Source organism: Piliocolobus tephrosceles, chromosome 13 (genome assembly GCF_002776525.5).
Source record: "Piliocolobus tephrosceles isolate RC106 chromosome 13, ASM277652v3, whole genome shotgun sequence".
Lineage (NCBI taxonomy): Eukaryota > Metazoa > Chordata > Mammalia > Primates > Cercopithecidae > Piliocolobus > Piliocolobus tephrosceles.
The window spans coordinates 6,717,392-6,744,419 of record NC_045446.1 but is presented as its reverse complement, the minus strand read 5'-3'; the positions used below and the strand labels follow the sequence as shown (position 1 = coordinate 6,744,419).

At 56.0% G+C, this 27,028-nt stretch overlaps 2 protein-coding genes across 3 annotated transcripts in view; one reads left to right on the top strand and one right to left on the bottom strand.

Moving 5' to 3' along the window:
- The window catches only part of RAD9A (RAD9 checkpoint clamp component A), an 81,092-nt gene extending 58,075 nt beyond the window's left edge, over positions 1-23,017 (top strand). Inside the window, exons 3-14 of one of the 2 annotated variants that reach the window (XM_023186141.3) lie at positions 11,497-11,632; positions 15,353-16,028; positions 16,111-16,181; positions 16,935-17,063; positions 17,781-17,895; positions 17,976-18,075; positions 20,311-20,420; positions 20,509-20,618; positions 20,709-20,773; positions 20,863-21,000; positions 21,789-21,993; positions 22,071-23,017. In XM_023186141.3, coding sequence (XP_023041909.1) covers positions 15,995-16,028; positions 16,111-16,181; positions 16,935-17,063; positions 17,781-17,895; positions 17,976-18,075; positions 20,311-20,420; positions 20,509-20,618; positions 20,709-20,773; positions 20,863-21,000; positions 21,789-21,993; positions 22,071-22,166 — 1,173 coding nt within the window. In that variant the 5' untranslated portion in view covers positions 11,497-11,632; positions 15,353-15,994 and the 3' untranslated portion in view covers positions 22,167-23,017. Of the gene's footprint in view, positions 1-11,496; positions 11,633-15,352; positions 16,029-16,110; positions 16,182-16,934; positions 17,064-17,780; positions 17,896-17,975; positions 18,076-20,310; positions 20,421-20,508; positions 20,774-20,862; positions 21,001-21,788; positions 21,994-22,070 lie in introns of those variants that run through there. The other variant, XM_023186142.3, reaches the window with a different exon arrangement.
- On the bottom strand, positions 22,788-26,477 carry PPP1CA (protein phosphatase 1 catalytic subunit alpha). Its single transcript, XM_023186143.2, has 7 exons — positions 26,279-26,477; positions 25,621-25,752; positions 25,242-25,472; positions 24,109-24,213; positions 23,549-23,772; positions 23,331-23,465; positions 22,788-23,254 (listed from the first exon to the last, which is right to left on the bottom strand). Exons 1-7 carry the CDS (start codon positions 26,331-26,333, stop codon positions 23,144-23,146), a joined length of 993 nt encoding a protein of 330 aa, XP_023041911.1. The 5' UTR covers positions 26,334-26,477; the 3' UTR covers positions 22,788-23,143.
- Between the last annotated feature and the right edge of the window lie 551 nt (positions 26,478-27,028).

The following is a 27,028-nucleotide window of genomic DNA, read 5'->3' as shown; positions in this document are numbered from 1 at the left end:
GCAGTGGCCGGATCTCAGCTCACTGCAAGCTCCGCCTCCCGGGTTTACGCCATTCTCCTGCCTCAGCCTCCCGAGTAGCTGGGACTACAGGCGCCCGCCACCTCGCCCGGCTAGTTTTTGTATTTTTAGTAGAGACGGGGTTTCACCGTGTTAGCCAGGATGGTCTCGATCTCCTGACCTCGTGATCCGCCCGTCTCGGCCTCCCAAAGTGCTGGGATTACAGGCTTGAGCCACCGCGCCCGGCGTCTTTGAATCTTAATGTAGTGACCCCACAAGCTGGGAAAGTTGTGTTCTCCCTCGGCCTCTTGTCTGGACTTGCCTCCCTGCCCTCTCCCCTCACCTAGTGGGGGCCAAGCCTCTCCCTTCCCCTCCCCCACCTTCTGCACTGCCAAAGGGAAAAGCAGCTCCATCTCCAAGCTGCCAGTGCCCCTCTGCCATGCCTGGGCAAAGGCAGCAGGCTGGGAGCTGCCAGTTGGGTTGGGTCGGGGGCTGGAATAAAGACTGTGCCTTTATCCTGCCAAGTCCCTAAATGGGGGTAGCTGCTGGGGTTTGGGGAAGAAGGAAGAGAGGAAAGAGCAGGAACGGCCCCTCCAGGGTTTCTGTAGGATGGGGCAGGACAGGTGGCTGCCCTCTGATTTCCAGCTGGGGGACCTCGGGAAAGTTCCTGCTCCCCTGTGACTCTCAGAGAATCTTGTTAGGGGCCCTTCCAGTGCTGACAATCTGGGGTTGCTGGTGGGAGGGCAGAGCTTAGAGGAGACGCCAGTCCCCCCAGCTCCAGACAAGCATGGGAAAGAGAAGCGCTCCGTCTGCTCCAGGGGTACACTGTGCAGGCACTTTCTCAGTCTCTGCCAGGTTCTGTTACGGACAGAGAGAGAGCAAGGAAAACCCATCCCTGCGTTTAGGAATTTCACAGTTGGGGCTTACATCTGTAATCCCAGCACTTTGGGAGGCCCCGGCAGGAGGATTGCTTGAGGAATTTGAGATGAACCTGGGCAACATAGAGACCCCCATCTCTACCAAAAATTTAAAAATTAGCCGAACATGGTGGTGCGTGCCTGTAGTCCCAGCTAATCAGGTGGCTGAGGCTGGAGGATTGCTTGAGCCCAAGAGTTTGAGGCTGCAGTGAGCTATGACCACTACACGTGGTCTTTGTTGCCTGAGGCAATAGAGCAAGACCCTCTCTCAAAAGAAAAGGAAAGAATTCCGCAGTCTAGGGACACTCATTAAACTGTCTGACATCAGCCATAGGTGGCAGTGGGTACACTTAGGGCCAAGGAGGATGGTGGGAGGAGAGCTTCCTGGAGGAGGTAGAGCTTTGGGGCAGAAATGTGGATGGACTGAGCTAGAAGGGCAGTGGCAACCACAGGCAAAGTGCCAAGGTAGCACCAGGTACAGCCCAGGGTTCCCTACAGCGGGCACAGAGCTGCTCTGGACGTCAGGAAACCTCCATTCCAATTGGCCAGTGTGACCTTGGGACAAGCCTGTCACCTCTCTGTGTGATGGGGTCTGACCACCTCTGCCCTCCTCTCCACAGGATGGTGGGAGTAGTCTGTGAGCTGATGAGGGGCCACTGGCTTGCTGCCTTCTCTGGCCTTTTAGATTCTAGGCCTCACCATCCACAGGGGGGTGTCAGGTCAGGCCCTCAAGAAGTGTGGCTGGCTGGGGGCCAGAGCTGGCACCAGGTGATGACTGAGCTGCCTTCCAAGGGGTGAGGGTGAGTCAGTGTAGTCTCAGGGACTGGCTAGGGTCCCACCCTTCCTCTCCACATGGTGACATCCCTAAGGAAGGCTCTCCAGGTACCCAAAAACACCATGTTGCACACAGCTGCACAATTAGCACTGATGGGACCCTCGCCCAGGGAGTGTCTGGGCTCCTGAGCTAGGGGAGTCTCTAGCTGGTCCCCTCTTGACAGTTGTGTTGGAGAAACCCACAGAGGTGAGTAGGGACACTCATTCATTCATTTGTTCACCAAACATTCCCTAAGTTTTGGTGCTGGGGACATAGAGAGGAGCCCTAGGGGGTGGGCTGGAGGGGCGGAGGCTGACCTGGGTGTTGGGAGGAGAGGCAGATGCCTACTACAGCGACTCCTCCAGCCTACTGGGATGCTGGCATTTCTCACTAACGTTTACTTTGCTGAAATACTAACAATAGTTTACGTGCACGCAGCTGTTCCCCACATCAGGCACAGTGCTAACGCTTTGCGTGGGCTATTTTATTTCTTTCATTTTTTTTTTTTTTTTTTTTTTTTTGAGATGGAGTCTCACTCTGTCGCCCAGGCTGGAGTGCAGTGGCGCGATCTTGGCTCACTGCAAGCTCCACCTCCCGGGTTCGTGCCATTCTCCTGCCTCAGCCTCCCGAGTAGCTGGAACTACAGGCGCCCACCACCACTCCCGGCTAATTTTTTTTTTTTTGTATTTTTAGTAGAGACGGGGTTTCACCGTGTTAGCCAGGATGGTCTCCATCTCCTGACCTCATGATCCTCGGCCTCCACCTCGGCCTCCCAAAGTGCAGCGATTACAGGTGTGAGCCACGGTGTCTGGCCTAATTTATTTCATCTTTGCAGTAACTCCGAGACAGGAGCTATCATTTCCCTATTTATACATGAGGAACCTGAGGCTTCATGAGACAAAGTCACTTGTCTGAGGTCACACAAGCCTGGAAGTGGTAGAACCAGGACTGGAACCCAGTGCTATCCAACTTCAGCAACCTGCTCTTTTAACTCCACCATGCAGGTGCCAGCCTGAGGAAGGGGGCCAGAGGCACATCTTGAAAAGAGGAGTCTGGGCTCTGGGAACAGACTTCAGCAATAGCAGGACTTGGCTAAGTGCCCCTGGCTATGAGACATCTAGCCTGGCACAGCTGGTCTCTTCAGGTCACTTGGATGTTGCTTGGGGTATAGAGAGTCATCCAGTCCCTGGAGAATCCTGGCCTGGAGCACAGGGAGACCTGGGTTTCCTCCCCACCACCGACCCCTTACATGAACTGGCAATGTGCAGCTGAGCCAGGCACTTTGCATCACCTTCCCACACCAGAGGGCTCAGCTAGAACTCTGGATTCCATTAGCAGGGAGTTGGGAATCCCGGAATGAGCATTAAACTGGGAGTTAGATGTTCACCCCCGCCCCCGCCCCACCGCCACAGCAGAACAGGAGCAAGGGCTACACTTTGCTTCCTGAGGGCAAAGTGAGCCCTAGGTAGGTTCAGAGGCCCCACCCGGGACATCCCCTGGGATTCGGCGTCCCCAGGAGGCCCTCCTTTCCACTGCCTCGTGTGCACACCCTCCAGTGTGCGTGTGCAGGCACCACTGGGGCCTCAAGGGCAGGAGGGGGAAGGAAAGGCAGGGTGTGTGTGTGTGTGTGTGTGTGTGTGTGTGTGTGTGTGTGTGTGTATGCACACACTTTCCCTGGCCCTGCCTCACCCTAAGCTGGCTGTGATGTCAGCGGAAACCCGGAGGCAGAGGGCCTCTTCTGACCTCAGCAATGGCCCTACCCTGCCCTGGGTCCCCACCCACACCTGACCCACCTCAGGCTTCCCAAAGGACTCCCCCCAACACCCCCTGCTTCCCGGGGAAGCCAGAGAGAAGCTGAGAGGAACAGGGCCTTCTGCCTGTCCCTCTCCTGCCCTAGCTGGGCTCTGCCTCCTGATCTGCCAGGGTGTCTGGGTGATGGGTGTGTGGAGGGCAGGGCAGAAGGGATACCCCCAGGTGCTCCACTCCTCCCTCGCCCGCCAGGAGCTTTCCCCGCCGTTCTCCCAGGATGTTCCATTGCCCTGGCCAGCCCGTGCCGCGGGCTCTGTGACTCCGTCTCCCCTGGCAGAGGAGTGGGGTTGCCTCTCCCTGGGCTGGAAGATCTTTATCCTGCCCTGCTGAGTCATGCCGGCTCCTCCCAAACTCTCCTCTCCCTCCTACCCCGCCGTCCTCCCCTCCGTCAGGCTTCTCCCAGCTTTCTCCAGACTGTCTGAGCTCCCCGGGGTCAAACGATGGACACCACCTTCCCTGGGGCCATCCCAGTGAGGGAAGTCCCATCTCACAGGCCTGCCGTTCCGGTACCACTGGGACAGTGCCTGCTCTGCCTCCACCAGTGTGCGACCCCCACCAAGTCTCTAACCCGCCACACCTCTGTTTTCTCCATGTAAAACTGAATAAGGGACAACTGAGTGAATATAGGTCAAATTGCTGGCGCTTAGAAGCAATCAATGATTTATTTATTTATTTATTTATTTATTTATTTATTTATTTATTTATTTATTTTTGAGACAGTCCAGGCTGGAGTGCAGGGGCATAATCATGGCTCACTACAGCCTTGACTTCCGAGGCTCAAGCGATCCTCCCACCTCAGCCTCCTGAGTAGCTACAGATGGATGTCACCATGCATGGCTAATTTTTTGTATTTCTCTCTTTTTTTTTTTGAGACAGAGTCTTGCTCTGTTACCCAGGCTGGAGGGCAGTGGTGCGATCTCGGCTCACTGCAACCTCCACCTCCCAGGTTCAAGTGATTCTCCTGCCTCACCTTCCTGAGTAGCTGGGATTATAGGCGCCTGCTAATTTTTGTATTTTTGATAGAGACGGGGTTTCATCATGCTGGCCAGGCTGGTCTCGAACTTCCGACCTCAAGTGATCTGCCTGCCTCAGCCTCCCAAAGTGCTGGGATTACAGGCATGAGCCACCACTCCTGGCCAATGTTTTTGTATTTCCTTGTAGAAATCGGGTTTTGTCATGTAGCTCAGGCTGGTCTCAAACTCCTGATCTCAAGCAATCTGTCTGCCTCAGCCTCCCGAAGTGCTGGCATTACAGGTGTGAGTCACCTTGCCCAGCCAATAATGTTAAAGAATCTTGTTACCTGCCCCTCATACCGTATCCCTCTGTCTTTGCTAACGGTGTCCTCTCTATCCAGAATGCAGCTGCCCCTGGCAAACTCCCCATGGTTACTCATGTAGACCCTCTGTTCTTCTGCCTTCTTCCTGAAGCCTGTCACTATCACCCCAGCTCTGCTCCCCACCAGACTTCACTCTCCAGGGCCCTTGCTGCTCTCCACTTTGTGTTATACGTGCTCTCTAGGGACCCGTCTCATCTCTCTCCTCTTTTGTTCCTGAGAGATTCTTTTTTTTTTTTTTTTTTTTTTTTGAGACGGAGTCTGGCTCTGTCGCCCAGGCTGGGGTGCAGTGGCCAGATCTCAGCTCACTGCAAGCTCCGCCTCCTGGGTTTACGCCATTCTCCTGCCTCAGCCTCCCGAGTAGCTGGAACTACAGGTGCCCACCACCTCGCCTGGCTAGTTTTTTTTGTATTTTTTAGTAGAGACGGGGTTTCACCGTGTTAACCAGGATGGTCTCGATCTCCTGACCTCGTGATCCACCCGTCTCGGCCTCCCAAAGTGCTGGGATTACAGGCTTGAGCCACCGCGCCCGGCGTTCCTGAGAGATTCTTGTAGGACTTCAGTGGGTTGAAGAGGGCTAGAAGTGGGGAGGCTGGAATCTCAGGGCACAGTCAGCTCTGAAGGCATGAGAGAAACCAACCAGCCATGACCCAGCCCTGTACTAGACTTTCAGGGCGTCTAGAAGACATGGCTGGTTTAGGTCTATGAAGAGCTCAACCCCCACTTTTTTTTTTTTTTTTTTTTGAGACAGAGTCTTTCTCTGTCACCCAGGCTGGAGTCCAGTGGCGTGATCTCGGTTCAATGCAACTTCCCCCTCCCAGGTTCAAGCTATTCTCCCGCCTCAGCCTCCCGAGTAGCTGGGATATAGGCACCTGCCATCACGCCCGGCTAATTTGAGCTCACCTCGCTTTCTAGCACCCCCGCCATCTTTCTGAGGCCCACCTTATGGTCCTTAACAGAGCACTCTGTACATATTTCCGTTTCAGCCTTTGGCTGTTGCAAAATTTCAAAATGAAACAGGAACTTAAGGAGATATACAAAGGGCTATAATGCAGAGAAAGGAGAGGTCAGAAGAGGGAGACGTTAGGGGAGACTTTGGAGATGTGGCAGGGAGAATTTGAGCGGCAAAAAGAGGGGGGCCACACCTGGCCTGGAACCAGGACAGGAGCTGGGGAGGAGCTGGCATTCAGACCCATGGAATCCTGTCACCTCCCAAAAGCTTTTGGAAGCCCCTGCCATAATATGCCTTGCTGAACAGTGTGGACCTACAGAGAAACAGCCTGCCTGTCAGGGACTCAGGAGCTGGTGGGAAAGAGGGCAAGATAACTTCAATACCAACTAGAGATTCGGGCGGCCTGCCAGGAGGCTCAGTGCAGACAAGGGCACCTGGAGCAGGCCTCCTCCAGCCTCCAGCTCAGCAGGGAACTTGAGAAAGATCCCTGGATTCTTTAGTATCAGAAAGCCCAGATCTACCACTTATAAGTGACCTGCCTGGGCAACATAGCAAGATCCCCCCAGACTTCCCCAAAAAATTAGCCAGGCATGGTGGCACACACCTGTAGTCCTATCTACTCGGGAGGCTGAGGTGAGAGGATTACTTGAGCCCAGGAGTTCAAGGCTGCAGTGAGCTATTGAGCCACTGCACTCCAGCCTGGGTGACTGAGACCCTGTCTCCACAAAAAAAAAAAAAAAAAAAAAAAAAAAAAAAAAAGTGAGCCTCTTAGCCTCACCAGACCTCCAGGGTTCAGTGAGGCCCAGATGAGATAATAAAGCAAAAGGGCTTTGCAAGCTGCAGAGCTCTAAGGAGATGGGAGAGACCTCTGATCTCCCCACGGTATAGGCTCTCACTCCCGTTTACTGAGCTCTTCCCAATTCCCTGTCTCTGCAGTGAAGCATTTGAATATGGCACGCAATCTCACATGGCCCTCCTGAGGCCGGTGCTGTTGTAGTTGCCATTTTACCATGGGTAAACTGAGGCACAGGGTTATATAACTTGTCCGAGGTACACAGGCAGGCAGCCTGGCTCTGGAGTACCCGGTTCTTAATTAGTAGCTCCCTCCCCACCTTGCCCCTAGTTCCCAAAAATCTCCTCCCTGCCCCTATCTCCCCTGTAATAGGCCTGTCTCAGCCCAGGAGGATGCCCTCTCGGTCCCCTTCTGTCCCACCCTCCAAACATGAGCACAAAACGGCCTCCACAGAGGCCTGCCCAAGGCGGATCATCAAGGTCTCTGTTCCTGGAGCTGGGACTGGACATGGTGTCTGTCTCCCTCTGCTGGTCTCTTCGGGGACAGCCCAGCCAGGATGCTTTCCCTGAAGCTGGTGGCGCCTTTTCTCTCCCAAACAGTGGATTCTGAGTGTTGGAGAGGTTGAGGAAAAGGCCAGGGACACAGGCTAGGCTCTAACTTATGGGACTCCACATTGCCTCTTGGGGTCCATGTTGCCAGAAGCCTGCCCCCAACAGGAGTGCAAAGGGGGGTCCTAGGGAGACCAAGCCATCTCCCTGATGCCTGCCCTGGGGACAGGCTTCAAACAGCCTCCTTCCCCTTCTAACCCATGAATGGAGCCATCATCCATGGATGTATCTAAATCTTTTGTGAAGCTGTTTCTATTTCCAGCTGAGACGACATCTTGGGGTAATGAGTTCCATCAGTGTCCTCCCCTGCTGGCTGAAGCACACTGCCTTTGATTTGTCCTAAACTTACCTCACTTGCGCTCCAAGGGGGCCTGTAATCCCCGTGTGCCAGGTTTTGGTGAACAAGCCTGAACTTCTCCCTTCCCATCCTCACTGTGGGTTTAAAAAAATTCATGCCATCTCCCCTCCACCTCCAGCCCTGCAGACTCAAAAGACCTGGTCCCTCATCTGTGCACAGTGCCTGGCAGTGTGGGCACATCCATTATCTCATGCCAGGCTCTAGCAGCTTGGGAGGAAGGCAAGGGCTCACATTCTCCTCTCGAGGCAGAGGCACCAGAGGGCCCAGAATCATGGGGCCAGAACTTGGTGCTGCTGGAGGCAGCAGCGCACCAGCAGCCTCTCTCCAGAGCCTCTTCCCAATGGGGCTGACTCTTCTGATCATAACCAAGAGTCTCTTTTTTTTTTTAGATGGAATCTTGCCCTGTTGCCCAGGCTGGGGAGTGCAGTGGTGGGGTCTCGGCTCACTGCAGCCTCCATCTCCTGGGTTAAAGTGATTCTCCTGCTTCAGCCTCCTGAGTAGCTGGAATTACAGGTGTGTGCCACCACGCCCAGCTGATTTTTGTATTTTTTTTAGTAGAGACAGGGTTTTGCCATGTTGGCCAGGCTGTTCTTCAACTCCTGACCTCAAGTGATCCACCTACCTTGGCCTCCCAAAGTGCTGGGACTACAGGTGTGAGCCACCATGCCCAGCCAAGAGTTTTCTGAATGTTTTCCAGTTTCTGGACACCAGGCCTTTTCTCTGTAAGATTTCCTTGGGAGACTTTCCTCCTGGGTTCCTTGTGTAGATTCACCCTGGCTTTGTCCAAGCTGATGGTTTGTTTTGTCTCCAGTCCTGGCCCAAGGATACTGTGAGGATGACCCGAGCTGGAGGGGCAGGATGTAGCAATCATAGTCACAGCAGTGCTAACAGCAGATTCTAAGAGCTACATAAACATTAAGTTACTCCTCACAACACCCCTTTGAGGTGGAAACAGGCTTGGAGAACATAAGCAACTTGGCCATGTTTGCACAACTTGTTTTTAAGTGATGGAGACTGCGGCTAGGCTGGATTCAGACCTACTCAGGCTGGCATCTACAGCTGCATTCTTAGCCTCAACAGACAATCATGGGTTCAAGTCCTGAAACCTCTCTGAATTCCGTAATCTTCAGCCATTCATCACAGACTTATTACACCACTGCTGTGTGCCAAACATCATTCTGATTTCTGGGAGAAATGCCAGGGAACAAGAAAGGCAGGGGCAGAGCTTGACTGGGGGGCTGGCAGCACTTGGAATGCCACAAACTCATTACAAGCAGGGCAGGTGCCCTGCCAGCTCAGTGTCCCCACAGCTCAGAGCTGCCTTGCCTGCCTGGTTACCCCCCAGTAACCATACAAATGCCAGTCCCTGTGTGTGCATGATGAGATGAAGACAAGCCAGAGTAAACTCCCAAACCCTAAATTCCTCTGCCCCTTCTGATTTTAGTTACCCCGATGTGGCAAAACGCCAGCCATGAGTAATCCCGTCTGTGCTCCTGTGTCCATAAGGAGGGCTGCATTGGGCATCCCTGGTGGGACAGAGCAGTGCCTGGCAAATGAGCCCCACCAATGGCTCCTCAGTAACTGTGCTTTCCTGGCCAACCCATGCTCTAACCTTACCCCTCTCAGACTGTTTCTTCCTCCAGGAAGCTCTCCCTCATGCCCCTGACCAGGTCTTCCCAGGGACATATTCACACAGCCCACATCATCGTCATTCCTGATCCTTCTCAAAGGTGTGATTTCATATTTACTTTGATGATTCTTTGGCTAATCTCAGTCTTCCCCCACTAGACCCCAGCCCTCCCCAGCTCAGGAGACTGGACTCTGCAGAAGGTGCAGCTCCTCCAACCACCCATACTTCTGCTCAGACCCTTGGCACTGACCCTTCCCTCTACCACAGTGCTCCTTCCCGGACGTGTGCACTGTTCACTCCCTTGCCTCCTGCAGGTCTTTGTTCAAATGGCGACTTGTCAGTGAGGCCAACCTGTCCATGCTAGTTAGAATCAAAGCCCTTCTTCCCCGACACTCCTTTCTCCCTCTCTGGGTTTTCTTTTTTTCCGTAACACCCACCACCTTCTTGCATACTATAGGGTTTTACTCTGTGCCCAGGCTGGAGTGCAGTGGTATGATCGCAGCTCACTGCAACCCCTGCCTCCCAGGTTCAAGGGATCCTCCCACCTCAGCCTCCTGAATAGCTAGGACTGCAGGCATGTGCCACCGTGCCTGGCTAATTTTTGTATTTTTGGTAGAAACCATGTTGCCTAGGCTGGTCTTGAACTCCTGGACTCAAGCGATCTGCCCACATTGGTGTCCCAAAAGTGCTGGGATTATAGGTGTGAGCCACCGCATCCGGCCAGCATTTTTGTCCTGTACTCTCTTTCCCATAGTTAAAAAAGTGCATCCAGGATGTGTTGAATGAATATATGTTGAGTGAATGAATGAGTGAGCACCAGGGTCTCAAGCTTCCATTCCATATCTGCCCCCACACATTCGCACACACTTACATGCCCAACTGCTTATAGGAGGCCACCTCTAATGGGGTATGCCAAAGACCAAAAATTGGTGTTTTTAAAAATTATTTTATTTTCTTCATTATAGAGACAGGGTCTCACTATGTTGCCCAGGCTCATCTCTAACTCCTGGGTTCAAGCAATCCTCCCTCCTCAGCCTCCCAAAATGCTGAGATTACAGGTATGAGCCAGCATGCCCAACTAAAAATTTGGGGTTTGAAAGAATTCTGACTAAAAAATTAGCTGGGCATGGTGGCATACACCTGTAGTCCCAGCTACTCGGGAGGCTGAGGTAGGAGGATCACTGAGCCCAGGAGGTTGAGGCTGCAGGGCTGCAGTGAGCCAGGATCATGCCACTGCACTCCACCCCGGGTGACAGAATAAGGCCCTGTCGCAAAAAAAAAAAAGAAAGAAAAGAAAGGAAAAGAAAAGAAAGGAAAGAAAAAAAGAGAGAGAGAGAGAAAGGAAGGAAGGAAGGAAGGAAGGAAGGAAGGAAGGAAGGAAAGAAAGAAAGAAAGAGAAAAAGAAAGAAAGAAAGAAGGAAGGAAAGAGAGAGAGAAGGAAAGAGAGAGAGAAGGAAAGAGAGAGAGAAAGAGAAAGGTCCTGAGAGAGCATCTCATTGAATGGCCCTCATTTTATTCAGGAAAAAACTGAGGCTCAGACAAGGGCCTGACGCCATCTGAGTAGGGCTGAAGCTGCATCCAGGTCCCTGACTTTGAGCACAGACCCCAGGTCCTCATACCTATCTCTCACCCACACACAGGGTTCCTGGTTCCTGGTTGCTCCCAGCTCCTTATCCCCCTGTGTGCCCCCTCTTCTGCACCTGAAGTGGGTTACTGGATATGCCAAATGCAGGCCTGGAAGGGATTCGTGGCCTCAGATTGGAAAGCTACCTTCCAGCCCCACAGCCCAGGGGCCAGAGCGTCGGGGGAGGTGGGACAGCCAATTATAGCTTCTCCCCCAAGTTGGGGTGGATGAGAGGCATAGGGGAGTCACGGGGCCCCTTCAGGATCACAGCATGTCAAAGTTGGAAGGGACCTCAGTGAGTACCTCCTACTCTCCCCAACCCCCACCAACACATCATACAGATGAGGAAGCAGCCGAGACAGGGAGGGATTTGCACAAATCACACAGCAGGACCCGACTTCCCACTCTAGCCTTCTTTCTGTTCTAAGCCCTTCAGAAAGTTCCAATGAGTTCTGACTTTTGGCAAGGGAGTGGGAGGGTAACTGAAAAATGCTCAATACGAGTCGAAAGAGTGTATGTCGACCGGGGGCAGTGGCTCACACCGGCCCCTGGCTGATATAAAGGGCCGACATGGTTCCGGCCCTTGTGAGGCGGATACACCAGTGAAGACAGATGTGAAACGTATGAAAAAAAGCATATGTCTCCCTTCTCTTCTGCCTAGGGTCCTCAAGGCCATAGGACTCCATAACTCTATAGGTGTCAGGGGCAGAAACAGGATTGTGTGAAGATTCACAGCCTCCCGTTTCCTTGCCTTCAGGGAGCTTCGGCGTCTGCCCTTGTTCCAGGCGGCTGCTCAGGTAATGAGTACCAGGCAGCGGTGGGAAGGCTGTGCTGGTTTACAAGTGGTGGGGGAGGGGTCCAGAGAGCAGGATGAGGCTGAGAACATGGGGACAACTGTCAAGCAGGGAGAGATGGGACTGTGGGTGGAGTGCTGGAAGTTGAGTGTTTCAGCACTGTGCTAAGAGTGACTTAGAGACAGCTCAGCTGCATTTGGCTCATGCTAATTTATTTGTTTGTTTATTTATTTTTCCATGCCCTTTGTCAACAGGAATGGTTTACAGATATTCACTCATTCATTTTTTGAGACGCAGCCTCACTCTGTCACCCAGGCTGGAGTGCAGTGGTGTGATCTTGGCTCACTGCAAACTCCACCTCCCGGGTTCTAGTGATTCTCCTGCCTCAGCCTCCTGAGTAGCTGGGATTACAGGCACGTGCCACCATGCCTGGCTAATTTTTGTGTTATTAGTAGAGATGGGGTTTCACCATGTCAGCCAGGCTGGTCTTGAACTCCTGGTCTCAGGTGATCTACCAGCCCAGGCGGTATAAAGGGGGGGGGTCACGGAGCTCAGCCCTTTTTTTTTTTTTTTTTTTGAGAAAGGGTCTGGCTCTCTTACCCAGGCTGCAGTGCAGTGGCGCTATCTCGGCTCACTGAAACCTCTACCTCCTAGGCTCAAGTGATCCACCCGCCTCCACCTCCCAAAGTGCTGGGATTAAAGGTATGTGCTGCCGCACCCAGCTGGTTTACACATTTTAAAATGTAACATCTATTTATTCATTTACTGAGTGCCAGACCCTGTGTGAGGTACATACAGCAACAAACAAAACAGATATGGATGCTGGGCATGGTGGCGCACGCCTGTAATCCCAGCACTTTGGGAGGCTAAAGAAGGAGGACTGCCTGAGCCCAGGAGTTCAAGACCAGCCTGGGCAACAGAAGGAGACCTTGTCTCTAACAAAAATATTTTTTAAAAAATTAGCTGGCTGTAGTGGTACGCACTGGTAGCCCTAGCTACTCGGGAGGTTGAGGTGGAAGGATCGCTTGAGCCTGGGAAGTTGAGGCTGCTGTGAACCATGATCGTGCTACTGCACTCCAGCCTGGGTGACAAAGAAGACCCCATCTTAACAAACAAAACAAAACAGAACAAAACAAAACAAAGCCAAGGCCGGGTGTGGTGGCTCACGCCTGTAATCCCAGCACTTTGGAAGGCTGAGACGGGCAGATCAGTTAAGGTCAGGAGTTTGAGACCAGACTGGCCAACATGGCTAAACCCCATCTCTAATAAAAATACAAAAATTAGCCAGGCGTGGTGGCGCACGCCTGTATTCCCAGGTACTTGGGAGGCTGAGGCACAGTAATTGCTTGAACCCCAGAGGCGGAGATTACAGTGAGCCGAGATCACGCCACTGCACTCCAGCCTGGGCGACAGAGCGAGACTCTGTCTTCAGGAAAAACAAAACAAAACAAAACCAGACATGGTTCCTGCCCTTGTAAGGCAGACACACTAGTGAGGAGGACACATGTTAAATAGGAAAACACACGTATGAAATAATGTGATAAGTGCTGTGGCTAAAACAGGGCCTAGCTAGAGCGTACTGGGGTGCTGGTGGGGGCAGAAAAGACCTCACTGAGCCCTGAGGAAGAGAAGCACCACCACATTAGAAGGGGTAAGATGATGCCAAGTGGTGGGGACAGCTAAGGATGTGCTAAGATCCCCAGGTGGAAGAGGACGGGGGTTCAGGGAGCCCACACGGTTGGCATGGCTGTGCAGGTGATCAAGGGGAGCCAACAGGTGCAGAAATGGGTGAGGACGGCTCCTGCAGGTTCAGGGCAGAGTCTGGATTTTATGGCGACCACTTGGAGTGTGCAAACAGGGAGAGGCATGACACAATGGACATCTTAGGAGGGTCACTTTGCTGCTGTATGGAGAGTGGCCTGGAGGGGGCAGGGTGGAGGCAGGACACCACTGAGAGCTGTTACAGTCCTCCAGGTGAGAGGATGGTGGCCTAGGCCCCGGAGATGGAAGAGGAGGGCAAAGCTGCCACCTGTTAAGTTACCACCTGTTCGGGAGGCAGAGTGGTCAGGACTTAACTGAAAGATTGTGTAGGGGTGAGGGCGAGCATGAGGTCAAGGATGACTCCCAGCATACTGAGCCGGATGCCCCGGGACGGGGGCACTATTTCTATGGATCCCCCGGAAGGGGAAGGAAAGAGTAACCTCCTCCCCCAGGACTGCAGGGAAAGGGCCAGGGCTGGAGACCAGGGGAGCGGAAGGAGAGGGAGAAACAAAGTGTATGCATGTATCCAAATGTCAGCTGTACTCTCTCTATGTGTACAGTTATTATGTATCAATTCAACTCATTTGAAAGTGGGTCTGAAGAGCAAGGGGCACAGAGACAAATATATCTTCACTACCACAGGATCTGAGGAGCAAGGCACAGGCAGGCCTACGGGAACACAGGGATGCCCTGGGCCCTTCAAAGAACCACCAGAGCCTTCGTACTGTGGGGAGAGTAGGGGTCAGTGAGTTTCTCTAGGACTCCCTTACATTTTACTCACCTGGACCTGGAGGCCCAGGAGAAGGGGAAGACCTTCCAGCTGATGCATCCCCACCTGGCACACAGTCTGTTTTTTGTTTTTGTTTTTGTTTTGAGATGGAGTCTCGCTCTGTCGCCAGGCTGGAGTGCAGTGGCACGATCTCGGCTTACTGCAACCTCCACCTCCCGGGTTCAAGCAATTCTCCTGCCTCAGCCTCCAGAGTAGCTGGGACTACAGACGCTCGCCAACACGCCCGGCTAATTTTTGTACTTTTAGTAGAGAGGGGATTTCACGATGCTGGCCAGAATGGTCTGGATCTCTTGACCTGGTGATCCACCCGCCTCAGCCTCTCAAAGTGGTGGGATTACAGGCATAAGCCACCACACCTGGCCAGTCTGAGGTCTTTTAAAAACACAGGCCCGGGCTGGGTGTGGTGGCCCATGCCTGTAATCCCAGCACTTTGGGAGGCCAAACTCCTGACCTTAGATCACTTGAGGTCAGGAGTTCAAGACTAGCCTGGCCAACATGGCGAAACCGGTCTCTACTAAAAGTACAAAAATTAGCTAGGCCTTGTGGCAGGCGCCTGTAATCCCAGCTACTTGGGAGGCTGAGGCAAGAGAATCGCTTGAACCTGGGAGGCGTGATCGTGCCACTGTACTCCAGCCTGGGCAACAGAACGCGACTCTATCTCAAAACCAACAAAAAAACCCTCCACACACAAAAAAAGACAAAACAAACAAACAAAAAACCAGGCCGGGTGCATGGCTCACGCCACTTTGAGAGGCCAAGGCGGAAAGATATCTTGAACCCTAGAGTTGAGATGGGCCTGAGCAACATGGCAAGACTCCGTCTCTACGAAAAACAAAACAAACAAACAAACAAAAAAGCCGGGCGTGGTGGGTGTGCCTGTGGTCCCAGATACTCAAGAGACTGAGGTGGGAGGATCCCTTGAGCTCAGGAGTTCCAGGCGGCAGTGAGCCGTGTTCGCGCCACTGCACTCCAGCCTGGGTGACAGAGCAAGAATATGTCTTAGGAAAAAAAAAAAGGCACATAACCACGATCCACCCTCGTAAAACATTTCTAGAGCGTCCCAGCGGTGCCCCTCATCATCTGGCGGCCCCTGAGACTCACAGACCTACTCCCCTCTCCAGGGGGCGGAGCCCACACCACTGAGCATTTACTCTTGTTCCTCCCTCTGCCAGGAGCACCGTTCTACCCCTTTCTGCCTGGAGAAGTTGCCGTTTTTCCTTCAAGGATCCTGGAAGCCAGAAGGAGCAGCCACCTCCCGCTCCCAGCTGCTGCAAGCACGCCGCTTTGACCTCTTTCTAGAGTTGGGGATTGCTGCTGGGGTTCGAGTCTCCGGCCCAGGGTCGGTGCGATGGTCTTGCTTGCACCCTGTGTCCCCCGACAGACGCCCGGGAACTCTACTCAGTGGGTGACCCCAGAGAGCTCGCACCCACACTATGACTCCGAGTCCAGCGCTCGGTCCACTGCACAGGAACCTCGCGCCCCAGAGCTGCGTCCTCTCTGCCCTTCGCGATCCGATGCGCGGCCGGCGGGACGCCCCGATCGCCAAGGGCGCGGAAGGCCGAGGCGTGCCGGGAGAGCCAGAAGCAGCTGACGGGCGCCGCGGGCCTCCCCGGTCACGTGACACCTGGGGCAACGTGTGTCGTCACGTGACGGCGGAGCCTGTGAACGTTTTTCTCACGTGACGGAGGCGCCTACGTGTGGACCAATGGGGAGGCGGGGGCGGGGCTGGCAGGGGAGGTGCGCGGGAAGGATCCCGGGCTCGGAGGTCGCGGAGAGTGGGGTAGTGCTGGCAGCTGGCTGGGTGCTGGGGCAGCATGAAGTGCCTGGTCACGGGCGGCAACGTGAAGGGTGAGTGCGGGTCGGCCTGGCAGCGGCGGTGCAGGAGCCGCGGAGCCGCCAGCCTAACCCCCTTCCGCTCTCCTCCCCGCAGTGCTCGGCAAGGCCGTCCACTCCCTGTCCCGCATCGGGGACGAGCTCTACCTGGAACCCTTGGAGGACGGGGTGAGGGGCTGGGGTGTGGGGGCGGGTGGGACTCCAGCCGGGAGCGGGTAACCCGGACTCGAGTCTCGCCCCCACTAGGCGGGGTGACCACTGGCAGATTTGTCGGCAGAGTTTCAGTTTCTTAGCCTAGCGCCTGTCATCTTCCTAGGCCGGTGTGTGAATTGAAAGCTGCCGGGCCGGGCGCGGTGGCTCAAGCCTGTAATCCCAGCACTTTGGGAGGCCGAGACGGGCGGATCACAAGGTCAGGAGATCGAGACCATCCTGGCTAACCTGGTGAAACCCCGTCTCTACTAACTAAAAAAAAAAAAAAAAAAACTAGCCCGGCGAGGTGGCGGGCGCCTGTGGTCCCAGCTACTCGGGAGGCTGAGGCAGGAGAATGGCGTAAACCCGGGAGGGGGAGCTTGCGGTGAGCTGAGACCCGGCCACTGCACTCCAGCCTGGGCGACAGAGGGAGACTCCGTCTCAAAAAAAAAAAAAAAAAAGAAGAAGAAGAAAGAAAGCTGCCTTCCTGCAAGCTCCCGGGGTTTAACGTGCCCTTAGAGAAACTCGGGGAAGGCCTGGGTGTGCGACCGCTCCTCAGCGGCAGCAGCGCCGAGGCCGACTCTGAAGGCTTCATGGGGAAGGAGGGTTTCAGCAGGTGGTGGCGGAGCGGGGGGACGATAGGGCAAGTGTGTGAGCAGAAGCAGCCAGAGGGTCTTCTGGGTCTGTGGCTGCCCCCTGACCACGTCCCTCTCCCTGCTCTTCGTGGCCCAGCTCTCCCTCCGGACGGTGAACTCCTCCCGCTCTGCCTATGCCTGCTTTCTCTTTGCTCCGCTCTTCTTCCAGCACTACCAGGCAGCCACCCCTGGTCAGGACCTGCTGCGCTGTAAGATCCTGATGAAGGTGAGGCCCTTCCCTCAGCAGTGGCACTGCCCCACCCCAGGAATCTCCACCAGCTGTACCTCTGCCCTGGGGTACTCAGTAGATGCTAAGTGGGGAGAGAGACACGTGCAAGCCCAATCCATGCAAAACACAGGGAGGGCCTTGGTAAAAGCATCACAGCGGGGACCTGAGAGGGTGGTGACGCCCAAGTTCTTCAAGAAAGGTAAGCAGGTCTTTTGGCCGCGCGCGGTGGCTCACACCTGTAATCCTAGCACTTTGGGAGGCCGAGGCGGGCGGATCACGAGGTCAGGAGTTCGAGACTAGCCTGGCCAACATGGTGAAACCCCGTCTCTACTAAAAATACAAAAATTAGCCGGGTGTGGTGGTGGGCGCCTATAATCCCAGTTACTCGGGAGGCTGAGGCAGGAGAATTGCTTGAACCCGGGAGGCGGAGGTTGCAGTGAGCCAAGATCACACCACTGCACTCCAGCCTGGGTGACAGAGCGAGACTCCGTCTCAGAGACAAAAAAAAAAGAGAAAGGTAAGCAGGTCTTTCAAGGCATTGCAAGCATAAGGAAGAGCGTGAATGAGGCCTAGAAGGATGCCAGTGTCCCATGTGATGTGGGAGCCCTTTTCCCAGAGTTACATGCTGGGCCCATGATTGGTGTGGGCCTGCATGGGACAGGAGAGCTTGTCGCAGAGATGCGGTGCTAGGCTGAGGTGTCTTATCCCATTTAGTCCTTCCTGTCTGTCTTCCGCTCACTGGCGATGCTGGAGAAGACGGTGGAAAAATGCTGCATCTCCCTGAACGGCCGGAGCAGCCGCCTGGTGGTCCAGCTGCAGTGCAAGTTCGGTGAGTGGGCAGCCGGCCAGCCAAGGGGTGCCTCGGCAGGGAGGTCGGTGAGGCCCACTGAGACCCTATCGCCCATCCAGGGGTGCGGAAGACTCACAACCTGTCCTTCCAGGACTGTGAGTCCCTGCAGGCCGTCTTCGACCCAGCCTCGTGCCCCCACATGCTCCGCGCCCCAGCACGGTGAGCACACCCCTGCCCTCAGCTCAGCTCCAGGTCTCTCTCTTCCTTCTTTGGGGCCTCAAGGGTTGATTTAAGAAGGTACGTCCTTCTTTTTCCCTACAGTTTCTGTGAACGTCCAAGACATCCCATGGCCCGCTATGTGCTCAGGTCCTTACCTGGCTCTTTAAAGGCAGACAGTGGCATGGAGGAGGGGCAGGCGCCTCCTTGCTCCATTCTCCTCACTGTTAGGAGCCTTCGTTCTCCATCCCAAAGGTCTGACTTGACTTTCTGGCTGCTCAGACCCATTCCAGTTCCTCCTGTAGGGAGCAGATTTCTGGCCTGCCACCAAATCTCTCGTCTGGCTTGAGTAACTTTGAAGGTCTTCCCCTTAACCTGTGGCTCCGAGGCTCAGACCCCTTCTCCGGCCTGGGCATCCTTCCAGAGGTGTTCCCCACTCAAGGGCAGCCTCTTTTCCTGATTGCCCAGGATCGAGGAGTCCCCAAGGCCAGGGCAGGAGGCTGAAGGGGAGGTTGTGGTTCAGGAGGGCTGCCTGAGTAATCAACTATGGGTGGAGCTGTTCTGGGCAGTCCGAGCACCGGGGGCTGTCTGGGGCCAGGGAAACAGGGACTCCAGTGGAAGCAAAGGTCCCTGGCAAGAACCAGTTGAGAGAGGAGTGGGCTCTCCCCGTCCCACGCTAGACACTGCTTGTATTCAAGTGGCCAAAGGTCCTGCTCATTTCTCAGGGTGACTGAATGTCCCTTTGGGTCCTGACATCTGTTTCCCCAGGTTCTCTTGAGCCAGCACTGCTCAGAGCTCTTTTGGGTAGTGAGAGTGGGGAGCCAATTCCTTGGGCTGCATTTAGGGTTTTTTTTTTTTTTTGAGATGGAGTTTCGCTCTTGTTGCCCAGGCAGTGGCACGATCTAGGCTCACCACAACCTCCGCCTCCCGATTCAAGTGATTCTCCTGCCTCAGCCTACCAAGTAGCTGGGATTGTAGGCATGCGCCACCATGCCTGGCTAATTTTTTGTATTTTTAGTAGAGATGGGGTTTCTCCATGTTGGTCAGGCTGGTCTTGAATTCCCGACCTCAGGTGATCTGCCCGCCTCAGCCTCCCAAAGTGCTGGGATTATAGGCATGAGCCACTGCGCCCTTTTGTGTGTGTGTGTGAGACGGAGTCTCGCTCTGTCAACCAGGCTGGAGTGCAGTGGCGGGATCTCGGCTCACTGCAAGCTCCGCCTCCCGGGTTCATGCCATTCTCCTGCCTCAGCCTCCCCAGCAGCTGGGACTACAGGTGCCCGCCACCACGCCTGGCTAATTTTTTGTATTTTTAGTAGATGGGGTTTCACCATGTTAGCCAGGATGGTCTCGATCTCCTGACCTCCTGATCTGCCCGCCTCAGCCTCACAAAGTGCTGGAAGTACAGGCGTGAGCCACCGCACCTAGCCCCCAGTCTCTTTTTTTAAAAAATGAGCAGTCGTTTCTCTCATTTTGTTTGTTTTGAGACGGAGTCTTGCTCTGTCGCCCAGGCTGGAGTGCAGTGGTGCAATCTCAGCTCACTGCAATCTCCCCCTCCCAGGTGGAAGCAATTCTCCTGCCTCAGCCTCACCAGTAGCTGGGATTACAGGTATGCACCACCACGCCCGGCTAATTTTTGTATTTTTAGTAGAGATGAGGTTTCACCATGTTGGCCAAACTCGTCTCGATCCACTGCTTCGGCCTCCCAAAGTGCTTGGATTGCAGGCATGAGCCACTGCACCCAGCTACTCTTTTTTTTTTTTAATCCTTGTGCAGGAGCCTCGCTAATCTTTTGCGTGCTTCAGTTTTAGCGTATGTGCTGCTGAAGCGAGCACTCTCTGTCTCATGAATAATTTCAAATATATGTAAAAGCAGATGCAGCTCCCGTCCCCACTTGACTTGAAGCAAATTCCAGATGTGATCTCATCTGTATAGCAATGGGTATCCCTAGAGGATAAGGATTTCAGGGCTCTTCCTGAAGGCCGGGTTTGTAGGGCAGCATGAGTGCCATGTCCTGCCTCTGGGCCCTCTCCCCGCTCTGCATGGTCAGGTGCCACCTGCCAGGTTTGAGCAATTACTGCAACCGGCACCCTTCCTGCCACCTTATCTGGGCCTCGTCCACCGTGTGCTAGGCCTGCGCACATCCATGCGTGTGCATGTGTTACCCCCGCCTCACGTCCTCTGCGAGCGAAGCCCTGGGCAGGGCCAAGCATTGCGGGTAATGCTCCGCCCTGTTCACAGGGTCTTGGGGGAGGCTGTTGTGCCCTTCCCTCCTGCGCTGGCTGAAGTGACGCTGGGCATTGGCCGTGGCCGCAGGGTCATCCTGCGCAGCTACCATGAGGAGGAGGCAGGTGAGGGGGCTGGACGGGACCTGGGACAGAGCAGAGCGGCAGGTGGGAGAGGGGTGGGGCCCAGGTTCCTCCTATTCTTCCCCAACAGACAGCACTGCCAAAGCCATGGTGACTGAGATGTGCCTCGGAGAGGAGGATTTCCAGCAGCTGCAGGCCCAGGAAGGGGTGGCCATTACTTTCTGCCTCAAGGAGTTCCGGGTGAGGTTCCCCCTACGCACTCGCCGGTCCTGTCCTGCCTGCCCAGCTCAGCCCAGCCCGGGGCCTCACCTGCTACCTCTTTCCTCCCAGGGGCTCCTGAGCTTTGCAGAGTCAGCAAACTTGAATCTTAGCATTCATTTTGATGCTCCAGGCAGGTAATTCCCAGCCTTGGGACAGGGAAGGGCTCTGGGATGCCAGGAGCTGAATGGGATGACCTAGCTTGGGACCCCCGTCCCCTGCCCAGGCCTGCCATCTTCACCATCAAGGACTCTTTGCTGGATGGCCACTTTGTCTTGGCCACACTCTCAGACACCGACTCGCACTCCCAGGACCTGGGCTCCCCAGAGCGTCACCAGCCAGTGCCTCAGCTCCAGACTCACAGGTGAGGGCACCTCCCCCCACTCCTCCTCTCCCCACGCGTGTGCTCTCCAGCCTGAGACGCAGTTCCTAGCTTCTGCAGCTCCCCGCCATGTGTTCTCTCTCCCGCTTCCCTCCTGTTCCTCCTCTCTCTCCCTCAGGCCCCAGCCCCTACCCCTACAGCGCTCGCAGCTGCCAGCCCTGCAGACTCAGCCTTCTTGGTCAGCTGTACTCAGAGACTCCTCCCACCCATGGAAGCGTCCCCAAGGCCCTGCCGGCTTCCTTCTCTGGCTGAGGCCTCCCCTCTGAGCCTCCTCCCAGGCCAAGGAGGGAAAGGGCTGCTGGGAGGCAGGAGCTGCCTGGGCTGGGGGAAGCAGGTGGCTGGAAGAGCAGGTGGGCTGGGGAGGATGGCCCAGTGCACTTTCAGCACAGGAAGCTGGGGCTGGCCCCCAGCCCAGCCTGTCCCCGGGCTGCTGTGCTCTCCAGCTCCTGTCCCCTGGGAAGGCGGGGACTTGGGCCCCATGTGGCCCAGTTCACAGGACTTGCTGCTCCTCTCCCCTAGCTGAGCTAAAGGAGCCCCCAGGATGCCTTCCTCAGGCCCCTACCTGAATTCTGATCAGAGATTCCTGGCCCACCCCCTCCAGGAAGCCACCACTTAACCCCTGCATCCTCTCCTCTCCAGCCAAATCAGGAAGTCATAAAACCAAGAGCTCTTCAGTGGTCAGGGGGCCCCAGAGCTCCCTTGGAGCCCTCTAAGGTGGGGCCCTGCCTCTGCTCCCCGTTTCCTCCCTGATACTCCGATTCTGCCTGCAGCCTACCCCACCCAGACGACTTTGCCAATGACGACATTGACTCTTACATGATCGCCATGGAAACCACTATAGGCAATGAGGGCTCGCGGGTGCTGCCCTCCATTTCCCTTTCACCTGGTCCCCAGCCCCCCGAGAGCCCCGGCCTCCACTCCGAGGAAGATGAGGCTGAGCCCAGTACAGTGCCTGGGACTCCCCCACCCAAGAAGGTAGGGACTGGAGGTGGAGGCAGGGGCGGGAGGTGGGGAAGGGAGCAGCCTCCAGAACTCACTTGTTCTCTTTCCAGTTCCGCTCACTGTTCTTCGGCTCCATCCTGGCGCCTGTACGCTCCCCCCAGGGCCCCAGCCCTGTGCTGGCTGAAGACAGTGAGGGAGAAGGCTGAACCAAGAACCTGAAGCCTGTACCCAGAGGCCTTGGACTAGATGAAACCCCAGCCAGTGGAAGAGCTGGGTCTCAGCCCTGGGGATCAGAAAGGTGGGCTTGCTGGAGCTGAGCTGTTTCACTGCCTCTTGCAGGCCCCAGCTGGCTGTCACTGTAAAGCTGTCCCACAGCAGTCGGGCCTGGGCCCTGTTATCTCCCCACAACCCCCAGCCAATCATGACTTTCCAGACCTGGCCCTGAACTACTGACGTTCCTACCTCTTATTTCCCATTGAGTCTCAGGCTATACTCCAGCTGGCCAAGACTGGAAACCTGTCTCCCTCAGGCTCACCTTCCTAAGGAAAATGTCACAGCAGGTGCTGCTGGCCCCTGCTGATCCAGCTTCTCTGCCAATCATGACCTGTTCCTTCCTGAAGTCCTGGGCATGCATCTGGGACCCCCGTGGAGCTGACAGTTTTTCTTGCTTTCCTGATACTCTCTGGTGCTGACTTGGAATTCTAAGAGCCTTGGACCTGCGTGTGTGGCTAGGGTTGCCCTTGCTGGGGCCTGGTGCCCAGCCTCCCAAGTAGCTCTGCGCAGAAGAGCTGCCAGGCAGTGTCTTAGATGCGAGACGGAGGCCATGGCGAGAATCCAGCTTTGACCTTTATTCAAGAGACCAGATGGGTTGCCCCAGGATCCGGCTGCCAGCCCTGAGGCCAAGCACGGCTGGAGACCCACGACCTGGCCTGCCGTTGCCCTGAGCTGCAGCCTCAGCCCCAGGATCCTGCTCACAGCCACTGCTGATGCAGACAGGAAGCAGCCCTGGGGGATTGGACGCTGCTATTGATTCATTAAAAAAAAAAAAAAAAAAAAATACACCAAGGCTCCATGTTCCCCATGACAGGTGGGCCTGAGGGGCCGGGGTGACCCCCCCCAGCATGGCAGCATGATTTCTGTACAATCCATCCATCATCTGGGGCACAGGCGCGGGGCGCAGGGGCTATTTCTTGGCTTTGGCGGAATTGCGGGGTGGGGTGATGGGCCGGCCTCCAGGGTTCAGGCCACTGAACTGCCCGTACTTCCCCTTGTTCTTGTCGGCGGGCTTAAGGATCTAAAAGAGACAGGGTTGCTCAGGCTCATGGGGCTGAGCCACGAGGCCTAGTAGCTCCTTTCTTCCCCATACTCACCTGGAAGGAGCACATGAGGGTCTCGTCCACGCTCATCATGGCGCCAGCATTGTCAAACTCGCCACAGTAGTTGGGAGCTGAGAAAAGTGTCACCAGCTGCCGCTTGGCAAAGAACTCATAGCCATCTTCTACCACCTGGGTGAGGATCGGAGCAGTCAGTCCCAAGCGCAGGCAAGGCCCTCCCCTTCCCCCGCCACAGACGGGAGCCGCCAGCCCACCTGGTGTGCTCGGCAGATGAGGTCCAAGTCGTGCTTGTGGAGGAACTTGGCCACCACCTCGGCTCCAAAGGTAAAAGAGACGCCACGGTCGTTCTCGCCCCAGCCCTGCACGTCCTTGTCAGGGTCAGACCACAGGAGGTCACACAGCAGGCCCTGGTCAGGCACATCTGTGGGCCGCATGATCCGCCGAATCTGCTCCATGGACTGCAGGTCCGGGGAGAGGCCTGGAGGGCCAGGGGGAAGGTCACTTCCTCAAACAAGGATATCCTTCCTCCAGGAAGCCTTGGCCAGTGAGCCTCACCTTTTCCACCACCCTCCTGGTCCCTCCACTGGTCTCCTGGGTGCCTAGGCAGGCAGAAGTCATCCCCTTCCCCTCAGCTTTTTCAAGTTCCCCAACAGGCACAAAGGCGTCCCTGCCCTCAGGAGCACAGAGCTCCTGGGAGAAAGACGAGCCTGCCCCATGTAGGACACACATCAAGTGAGTGCAGCCCAGCACAGTGGGGTATGGAGACACTTCCTGAAAGGAGTGACTTCCCAGATGAGAACTGAGCAGAGCTCACCTCCGTGGCAGCAAAAGATCTTTTCGTCCACTATGGCCGCGATGGGCAGGCAGTTGAAGCAGTCAGTGAACGTTTTCCACAGTTTGATGTTGTAGCGTCTCTTGCCTGCCCAGAGAGGGAGGTGGCTGTGAGGGGCCTGCCTGCTCCACCCTCAGCCGGGGTCCCTGGGCTATTCAGCCGCAGCTGGGAGAGAGCCAGGCACCAATGCAAACCACCCCCACCCCTGCCACCTGTCAGCCTTCCAGGACCAATTCTAGTTACTTTTTATTTTAATCTGTAATTTAAACAAACAGGATTTGGGCAGGGCATGGTGGCTAACACCTGTAATCCCAGCACTTTGGGAGGCCTAAGCGGGCAGATCACCTGAGGTCAGAAGTTCAAGACCAGCCTGACCAACATGGAGAAACCCTGTCTCTACTAAAATACAAAAAAATTAGCCAGGCATAGTGTTGTATGCCTATAATCCCAGCTACTCGGGAGGCTGAGGCAGGAGAATCGCTTGAACCCGGGAGATGGAGGTTGTGGTGAACTGAGATCACACCACTGGACTCCAGCCTGGGCAACAAGAGCGAAACTCCGTCTCAAAAAAGTAAAGAAACGGGGTCTTGCTCAGTCACCCAGGCTGGAGGGCAGCGGCAAGATCATAGCTCACTGTAACTTGGCGCTTCTGGGTCCAAGTGATCTTCCCACCTCAGCCTCCCGCCAGAAGTAATTCTAAAGCACCCGAGTCCGCTGGAAACTGAGTTCCAATCTGGACCAGCCTCAGGGTTGGCACTCGTTGCACGCCCCGGCCCACGAGCCGGACCAAGTACAGGTCTGGTTTATCTCAGCTTCTGGACAGCAGAGCTCATCTGCAAACATCCTAAATGCTTAGTACCAAGTGTAGGGGGAACGTCACCAGGCAGGGCCCTGGGGGAAGGCACTAGAATACGGGCAGTCCTTCAGTCAGCAACCATTCCCCAGACCCCATGCCAGGAGGGGCAGGGCAGGCACAAGAACGGATCTGGGCCCTGCCTTTGTGAAGCGCACAGTCTAGCAAGTGTCTGTCAGATATCAGGCCAATGTGAAGGTCCCATTGAATGGCAAGGAGTGTGGTCAGGACCCGGGCAGCCCCAGACGCTCAGACCACTCACACTCATCGTAGAAACCGTAGATGCGGTTGATGCTGGCGCACTCGTGGTTCCCACGGAGCAGGAAGAAGTTCTCGGGGTACTTGATCTTATAGGCCAGCAGCAGGCAGATGGTCTCCAAGGACTGCTTGCCCCTGTCCACATAGTCCCCCAGAAAGAGGTAGTTGCTCTCCGGAGGGAAACCGCCATACTCAAATAGTCGCAGAAGGTCGTAGTATTGGCCGTGTATATCACCTGTGACCCAGGGAACCGGGTAAGCTACATGCAGGGTCTAGACCTGAACCCAGGGCCAGGACTGGGCTCAAGGGAGGAGGACTCCAGGAACTCTGTGGGGGCCAGTGCCACTTTTAGGAAGGCAAGGGGACCTGGGTCGGGGGCTCACCGCAGATCTTGAGGGGTGCCTCCAGCTCCAGAAGAATGGGCTGGCTCAGGAAAATCTCCCGGGATTTCAGGCACAGACCGCGGATCTCGTTCTCTGTCAGCTGTACATTCTTGCCAGGCCGCGAGCCCTGCACTGGGGGCGCAATGGGGTGTCAAGACCCTGGACCCTGACAGGAGGAGGGTGGGCGACACAGGTGGCCCTATGGATACCTCCGGGGGCGCCTAGGCCTCCTCGGCCGCTCCTTACCCACAGGCAGCTGTTGCTGCTGAGCCTCCCGGGACCTCGGCCTCAAGCCTCCCAAGGGAAGCCCCCAACTACCCTCAGCGCCTCGGGAGGCGACTGTCGTGCGCAGGGGACTGCCACCCAAAAACCTCACAGCGCAGGACCCCTTCCTGGACCGCGCTTCCCGGGTTTCTCCCTCGCCTCAAGAACCCAGGCAACCCGTGCGCCCCCGGCCCGGGAGAGGGGGCTGCTCCGCGCGTCGGAGCGGGCCCCGGACCTCTCAGGCGCGTCCGCGGGGGGGCGGCTGCGGCCACCGAACCTCGCGGCCCGTCCCCGCCCAGTCTAAGCTGGCCCTGGGGGCCCGCCCGCGCGCCACTTCCGGGCCCGGCAGGGGGCCAGGGCGCGGCGGACGCAGGCCTCTCCCGCCCCGACCAACCTTCTAGCAGGCGCCCGATGATCGAGTCAAGGTTGAGCTTCTCGCTATCGGACATGGCGGCGCCGCCGCTCCAGCCCAGCAGCTCCGGGCCCGCTCCTGCCTCCCGCCCTCCGGCAGCCTCCTTCCGGCCTGGCTCTCCTTCCGCCCGCCCCAGTCCGCCCCCGGCCCGCGGCCCCGCCTCCGGGCCTCCCGGGCCCGCCCCGCCCGGTCCCCCGCGCTCTAGCGCCCCCGCTGGACGTGAAGCGCCGCGGCCCGGGGGGCGGGCCCTTGACGGCGGGCTGGAGGCGGGGTCTGTCGGGGGCGCGGCCAAGCTGGTTACGCCCCAGAGGAGGCGCCCAGCCCCGTTCAGAGGATGTGGGGCCGGAAGGACTGTGGAAGTTGTTTTTCTCTTTCAAAAGCGGAACAGCCCTTCCCACCCCTGCCCGGGGTGGAGGGTGTTGTGAACATATTAATAACCGGCTGCTAGGCACTGAGGGTTAACTGCTCGAAGTGCAGGAAAGGAAACTGAGGCTCAAGAGATGAACAGACTGGTGCAAGACCTGGACCCCGCATTCACGTAGGACCCCCTTCTTCGTGGGTCTCCGTGGCCCCCAGGCGGCTGACCACACTCAAAGACAGCTACGGCTGAACTTCCAGCGCACTTTGGTCCTTGGGGCATGATAAATTAATATTTTCTTACAAGTCCCATAATTAGCTTTTTTTTTTTTTTTTTGAGACAGTTTTGCTCTGTCACCCAGGCTGGAGTGCAGT